The sequence below is a fragment of the Crocodylus porosus genome, unplaced genomic scaffold (genome assembly GCF_001723895.1).
Source record: "Crocodylus porosus isolate Cpor-Errol unplaced genomic scaffold, CroPor_comp1, whole genome shotgun sequence".
In the NCBI taxonomy this organism is placed as follows: Eukaryota; Metazoa; Chordata; order Crocodylia; family Crocodylidae; genus Crocodylus; species Crocodylus porosus.
Window position 1 is genome coordinate 168,982,898 of NW_017728906.1, and position 7,970 is coordinate 168,990,867.

The 7,970-nt window shown below is 39.8% G+C and overlaps 1 protein-coding gene across 1 annotated transcript in view; it reads left to right on the forward strand.

The window, feature by feature from the left end:
• Positions 1 to 7,970, forward strand: part of SACS (sacsin molecular chaperone) — a 38,549-nt gene that overhangs the window by 11,287 nt on the left and 19,292 nt on the right. Inside the window, exon 5 of the mRNA XM_019530177.1 lies at positions 1,143 to 2,625. Within this exon, the coding sequence (XP_019385722.1) occupies positions 1,143 to 2,625 (1,483 nt within the window). The remainder of the gene's footprint in view (positions 1 to 1,142; positions 2,626 to 7,970) is intronic.

Sequence of the window (7,970 nt, forward strand, 5' to 3'; positions counted from 1 at the left end):
AAAAAAAAAAGAGGCAATTAAAACCATGAATATTTAGTATTTATACTGTACATGTAGTTTTTCAGGCTAATATGCCAATTCTTTGCTCCTTTAAAGTTTTTTTTTTGTTCTCTTTTTCTAATAATGTCTTCTCTGAATTTAAATCTACACATCCAAAGATGTTTTTATACAATAAAATAGTAGAAGAGCAGAATAGTAGAATATGAAAAAAATGTATTGGTAGGTTTAGGTTTTTGATAAATAATGGTGATTTAAAATCTACATTGTCATTTGTTGCAACCTTTGTTCAAGGTATGAATAATATGGAATATTTAAGAATGATTCATAATATGTTAAAGGCTTATGTTTTCAAATTTTGACAATTGGTGTGCTCCATATATGCAGCACACTAATTCCAAATAACTGTAATTTGCTTAATTGCATGACACAATGCCAGCGCCAATGTTTTGCTTTCTGCTTCCTTTGCAAGAAAATCCAGGTATGTGCATACCAAGTTATATGGATAAACTGCATTAATGCCTAGCATCTTTAAGTCCTACCGTCTACTTTATAACCTACTTATATTCTGGTTAACTGCATATAACTGCACCTGTCTATTTTGTAATTGTTTGTACTTGTTCAATTGGGCCAGAACCCAGTAAAAAGGAAACAGCTGGTAAAGCTATTAGAAACATTGAAAAACATGGGAGAGAGTCATAGTTTCCTCTCTTCGTTATTAGGGTTTCTAATTGCAAGCCCTGAAAGTGAGGGAATCTAATTAGTTCCAGGGAGATGCTAATACTAGAACATAGTACCGTAAGCAAGCATTGTTTACATTAAATTCCTGTAAGTACATAGTCCTGGTAAGTGTATAGCATTTTTCAGGCCCAAGGTTGTGCACTTTAATGGAGTATACTGTCAAATCAGTCTCCATATTTGTTACTTAGTAAAATGCAGATATTTAGAAAAATGTCTGTTGCCATCCATAGTGTATAATCATGTTGTATTTCTTCTGGAAAGTACTTTAATTGTACTGATTTTATTACATTTGCAGTCTCTTAGTATTAGCCATTCTAGACCAAATTACATTTGATCTGTAAGTTTGTGTTTTAAAACCAATCTGTTTCAGATTTACTCATATTTCTTGGGTTTCACTTGTACAGATGTCCCTAGTATCTTCAGTGGTGACCAAATTGGAATCCTGGATCCCCATCAAACCCTTTTTGGACCCCATGAATCAGGCCAGTGTTGGAATCTAAAGGATGACAGCAAGGAAATTAATGATCTTACAGATCAATTTGCACCATTTGTTGGTGTGTTTGGTAGCACTAAGGAAACCTTCAAGAATGGAAACTTTCCTGGCACATTTTTTCGTTTTCCCCTTCGCCTACAGCCTTCCCAACTGAGTAATAATCTGTATGACAAACAAAAGATTTTGGAACTGTTTGAATCATTCAAAGCAGATGCGGATACAGTGTTGCTCTTTCTAAAAAGTGTTCAAGATGTTTCCTTGCGTGTTAGAGAGGCTGATGGAACAGAAAAACTGGTTTTTAGAGTAACTGCTAGTGAGAGCAAGGCCTTGAAACATGAAAGACCAAACTCTATCAAAATTTTAGGAACAGCAATAAGTCAATATTGTAAAGGGGTTCCGAGCAACAGCATAACATGCGTGACATACCATGTAAATATATTTTTGGAAGATGAGCGTGTTAAGGATGCGCAGAAAACGTCTTGGTTGGTATGTAACGGTGTGGGAGGTCGAGGAATCTGCAGTGAACTAGATAGTTTGGCTGATGACTTGAAATTTGTTCCTACGATTGGAATAGCTATGCCTTTATCAAGTAATGGTGAGGAAAAAGGAGCTGCAGCAGACTTTTCAGGAAAAGCGTTTTGCTTTCTTCCTTTGCCTCCAGGAGAGGAGAGCAGGACTGGCCTCCCAGTTCATGTTAGTGGCTTCTTTGGCCTCACTGACAATAGGAGGAGTATCAAATGGCGAGAGCTGGATCAGTGGCGAGATCCAGCAGCTTTGTGGAATGAGCTTCTTGTGGCCAATGTTGTCCCAAAAGCATATACCACTCTCGTTTTGGATGCTATCAAACGAATGGAGACTGAGAAGAATTCAGATTTTCCTTTGTCATCTGAGAGAATATATGGATTGTGGCCAGAAAAGGACAAAGTTAGGGTACCCTGGAAGCCAATTATAGAATCTGTGTTTAAAGAACTGTTACAAAGTGCAGTTATATATGTTGCCAGTAATCAGTGGATAAAGGTGGAGCATGTATGCTTCTCTGAAATGGATGAGAGCTTGGAGTATACACAATCTGTTCTCAACTACCTCCAGAGCTCAGGGAAACAGATTGCCAAGGTACCACCAAATATTGCTAGTGCAGTTCATCTTATTGTCTCTAGCACCAAACCTGTGGAGAAAGTGACCCCTGCTGTGGTACGGCAGGCATTGAGGAAATCTGGACATACAGGCCCTGCTGATGAAAAGCTTAACCTCTTGGAGTACGTACTTAGTGATGGAGTCTACAGTGAACTTATTGGCTTGGAACTTCTGCCGTTACAGAATGGAAATTTTATTCCTTTTTCTTCATCTGTGTCAGAGCAAGATATAATTTATATGACCTCAGAAGAGTACCCAAGGTATATTTAACATTTTTATATTATATTCTGTGAAAATTCAGCTTAAAAGTTAATAAAATTCCTTTTAAAGTGTCACTTACTTATTGGTGGTATAAATAGAATACACATGCAGAAGTTTTTTTTTAATGTGACGAAACAGTGTAGAAGGGAACCCAAGTCTAAATACATATACTTTTACATTTGAAAGTTGGAAAGGTAGTTGCTGTCAGAATATTAGAAAGAATTAATTGGCTCTTAATATGAAACAGGCAGCAAATAAATTTAATCCAACTATTTTTTCCTCAGGAGCCTACATAAGAGAGAGAGTTGAAAATGTGTGTCCTTGTGGATTGGCAAGCGACATATGGCACTTTTAAACTGTATTCCCACCAGCTGAGTGTTACTTTAGATGTATTTAAGACAGTGGCAATGATGGGGAACATGACAGCTAGTATCTTACAAAGACTTATTAAAAATAAATATGCAGACTTTTATTAACTCCCCCTACTGCAAGCAGTGATTGTCTATAATTAGAACTGCATCTAATACAATGAAATGCTTGAATGTTTAGTAGTCCATTGTGCTAGCATGGCTCTGAAATACATTTTAACCTGCATAACTAAATTGTTTTTGGCTTTGGAAAACACTTTATATTAAAACAATGCTTATTTGTATAACTGTTATAATTCTCCTTTGTTTTCCATAAAAAAAATGCATGATTTTTGCCTTTGATCCACATTTTTTTCTCTTTAACAGTTACCTCCTCTATTTAATATCAGTACCAAAGTTATCTGTGATATATAGTGTATATATACCATATTTATGTAAATCCAGGATGACTTTGAATTTAAGATGACTCACCCACAGTATTAGATTACAGACGTGGACATTTTCCATGTCTAGAATATAGTAACTGGAGGGTCATCTTTAATTTGTCCCCCACCTACCATTCTAGTGGGGAATGGAGCAGCAGGGGGACGAGTGGCAAGGAAAACAGTGGCTGGGGGCTGGTGCTTGCCCCCTACTCCTTTTCCCCCACCTGCAGTGCCTGTGCCTTTTGGTGCTTGCTCCCAGTGTCTGCCCCCAGCAACATAACCCCCTCAGGGGAAGGGGTGGTAAATTAGAAGATGCATTAAAAAAAACTTTGAAAATTTAATGCGTTTCAAAGGTTGTTCATCTCTTGTGATAGAGGGGATATCTTTTATTAGATCAACTAGATTTTTGCAGAGTATTAAAATTAAATTGAAATATGTCCATACTTTATCATGAAAACAGTATCTTGCTGTTGTAAATAAACTTAGCCAAGCCAACCGTCTACCTGTGAGATAACAACACACTCTGGGAACATAACTTATAATAAGATATTTCATTGTTAAAAGGCTAGTTGTACCTCTTTCCCATTTTTGGATGTCTCCTGAGTGCTTTTATTGGCTTGGGATTAATTTTTTTTCAATTTTTCCACTGTAGATGGGCCCTTTGCTCAGTATCTTTTGTGTCCACCAATATAACCTTGTAGATCTGGGTGGAATTTGGGCACTTGTAGTTTCCCCCTTCAGAATTCTGTGACTAGTGCCATAAATAATGATCAGATAAAAATATTGTTGATTTTAATAGAACAAAGAATAGGAGGAGAAAGATCTCTCTCTGTTTCTCAACCAGGGGGCTCTGTTCCTGGGGTGCTTTGAGATCCTTTCAGGAGTGTTGTGGGGTGCAGGCTGTGTAATGTTAGCACTGTCAGGTGTGCAAACAGTTCACAAAGTAAGTCTAGAGATTGCAAATTAGAATCCATAGTGTAAAAAATATTTTGACCTGCAATGATCTTTCTCAGTTCTTTGTAATAGGAAGATTGCTGTATTACTTTTCCATAGTCAAAAAATGAGTGAAAACTAGGAGCTGACATTTTCTGAGGAGTGTCTTGAGTCTAAAAAGGTTGAGAACCATTGGTTATCCCCTAAATTCTTCCTTGTGTAATTTAAGAAGGCCTACATTTTTCAGACATTCACAGTGGGGGACTTGTGTCTTATTCTGGTTCCTTTGAGCAACTAGAATTCTTTGTTACGGGAGACGGACAGACAGACATGCTCTTCAAATCTGCTCTCGTTCTTTTATTCTTCTGTGTTCCCAGAGCTGGATCCTTTCTGGTCCAAACCACTACAGTACATTCACAAAGCAATTAAGATGCAGTTCTTGGAGCCAAGGGAATTTTCATTATATCTTAAAAAAGCCCAGAAACGTTTGCTGAGGATGACTTACCTTGAGCCATTATTTTTCTTTGATTGGACTCCTGTCAAGTTAAATCACAATACTCATGCTGAAAAATATCCACGCCATCAAACATTAATAGACTATTACAGAACAGTTCAAATTTGTCAGAAGCTACTTGTCTTTCCTTGTTGGTGACTTAACTAACTTATATTTTGAGTAAAAATAATATATTATACTGTGAAATAAAGTTTGCGCGCAACTGGATAACTGACAGGATAATGAAACTGTTACAGTCCAACAGTGTCGGTGAGTTATTAGTGCTTTTGTTCTGTAGCCATCTGAAATTAGCTGATCGGTGATTACAATTTAGTTATGGTAGATAACCTATACTTTATACGCACCTTTAGGAAAAAACTGAATAAAAATGGTTACTTATGACTGAATCTTCCAGAAAAACCTGGTAGGAAACTATTGATACAGTGTGGGGCACTTTGCACTGTTGTGGCTCATGCTAGAAGATTTAAAGTGTACTTATGTTAGTCTTGCAAAAATGACATGAAAATTTATGATTCCAAATATAATATCTCTCCACCCAGCCTTTTACTAGGATGACTGCAGGAGATGGAAAAAAGTAACAACACTTTTCTTGCATGTCAATATTATGGTCAAAAACATGATTTTTGAAATTTGCAATAACATCAAAGGAATTTTGTATTAAAGAGACAGAATTGTAAGATCATAGAAAGGGAGAGCTGGAAGGGCTCTCAGGAGGTCATCTAGTCTATCCCTTTGCTCAAGGCAGCATCATCCATGTCTCAACCATCTTTGACATGTTTGTCTAACCTACTCTTAAAAACCTTCAAGAATGGGGATTTCAAAATCTAGCTAATCTGTTTCAGTTTTCAGTTGCATACAGGCCACTGGCAGACATTCAAATAATAATTAATAATAATAAATGGGATCTGACCCCTGATCCCAGGAATTGTGTATTCTGCCATACCAAATGGAACACATCCCAATTGCAGTTGAGGCAGTGCTAACTGAGAGTGGGGGAGGATGTAAAGCTTCGCAGGGGTGGAACTGAGTGGCTTCCCTTTGCTGGGGATTTTAAATCCCCGTATATAACAGCGTATGTCAGGCAGCCCCAGCAGAGGCTGCTGGGCATGGGGGTTTAAAATCCCTGGTGTGGGGAGCCCTTTGGCTCCATCTGCTAGGTACCTTGCTCTCCCATACCTAGCAGCCCTGGCAAGGCCAGCTGAAGACTTATAGTTACCCTGAGGACTGCTGCTCACAATCTGCTGACTGTTGGCACCCACTTGGGCAGCTTTGAGCCAGTTGGAGACTGGAGCTGCCCCAGGCCTTTGTCGGCTGTGTTCGTTTTGGGCAGGTTGACAATTATTACATAACATGTGGCTCCAGACAGCTCCTGGTTTGTGGACATGAATCAAATTTAATTCAAGATTGTTACCAGTTACAAAAACGTTCTACATTTTTGTGTGGAAACATTTTTTGTGCTGTTTTGCTATTTTACAAGGCCTTAAATTGGCTGAATGTGTGGGACCATTACCACTTACAACACCACTAACACATTAATCATGCCATAAATGTAAGTGTGTCAGGAACCTCATGAGTGTTATTTCTAATATTCAGCTTAACCTTCCTTTGCTGCAATTTTAAGATCATTACTTACTGTCATAGAATCATAGAAAATTAGGGTCAGAAGGAACTTCAGGAAGTCATCTAGTTCAACCCTCTGCTCAAAGCAGGCCCCTCCCCAACTAGATCATTCCAATGAGGCCTTTGTTAAGCCAGGCCTTAAAAACCTCGAGGGATGGAGATTCCATCACCTCTCTGGGTACCTGTCACAGTGCTTCACCACCTCCCTAATGAGAGAGGTTTTTCCTAATATCCAACCTAAACTTGAGACTGTTGCTTCTTGTTCTGCCATTTGTCACCACTGAGAACAGTTTAGCTCCATCCTCTTTGGAACCCCCCTTCAGGTAGTTAAATCCTGTCTCAGTCTTCTCTTCTCCAGACTAAATAAGACCCGTTCCCTCAGCCTCTCCTCATAAGTCACGTGCCCCAGTCCCTGAACCATTTTGGTTGCCCTCTGCTGGACTCTCTCTAACTTGTCCACATCCTTTATGGAGTGGGTGCCCCAAAACTGGACACAGTACTCCAGATGTGGCCTCACCAGTGCAGAATAGAGGGGAATAATTACTTCCCTTGATCTGATGGCAACACTCCTACTAATGCAGCCCAATATGGTGTTAGCCTTTTTTGCAACAAGGGCACACTGTTGACTCTTATCCATCTTATTGTCCACTGTAAGCCCCAGCTCTTTTTCTGAAGAGCTACTGCTTAATCAGTTGGTCCCAAGTCTTTAGGGGTACATGGGATTCCTAAGTGCAGGACTTTACCCATGTCCTTCTTGAACCTCATGAGATTTCTTTTAGCCTAATTGGTCTAGGTCACTCTGAATCCTGGGTCTGCCCTCAAGTGTATCTATGAGTCCCCTCAGCTTCTCATCTCTCTTAGGACAAGAAGTAACAAAGAATACTCAGTCTCCAACCTGGGGGGTAGATCTTGGCTGTGGAGCCATGTCATCTGGCCTGTGGGTCTCCCCATGGGTGTGGAAATTAGATGGTGCAGGAGTGGTAGCAACATTACTTACCATTCTCCTGCTGCCAGACTTCTAGACCCATGGGGCGTCCCATGGGCTGGATGATATGGAACTGTTTCCTAAAAAGGACCTGTGCATGAGGTTAGACCCATAGACTGACCCTGCATGTGGGATCCAGCCCACAGACTAACTGCACAACACTCATCTGGCCTGCTGGGTTAGATATGTTGAGCACCACAGATTTATTTTACTCCTATTTATTTTGTTTCACCTGCTTACCTAAGCTCTAATATTATGAAAGCCTTAGTCTGTCCATAATGCTTTATTCACAGTCTGGTTGTCTCAGCAGCCAATCACAATGTTTACTGAAACAACCAGAGTGCTCTGCACAGACACAAGTGCCACCATGACATCAGGGACTGGAGCCAGGGGGAGGCCAGGTCGCCAGCTCCCCCCCAGCCTCTCAGTCCCCACTGTCATGGCAGCACCATCCCTACTGTCCCTGAGCAGGGCCATAGGGGGTTGAGGACTTGCACTC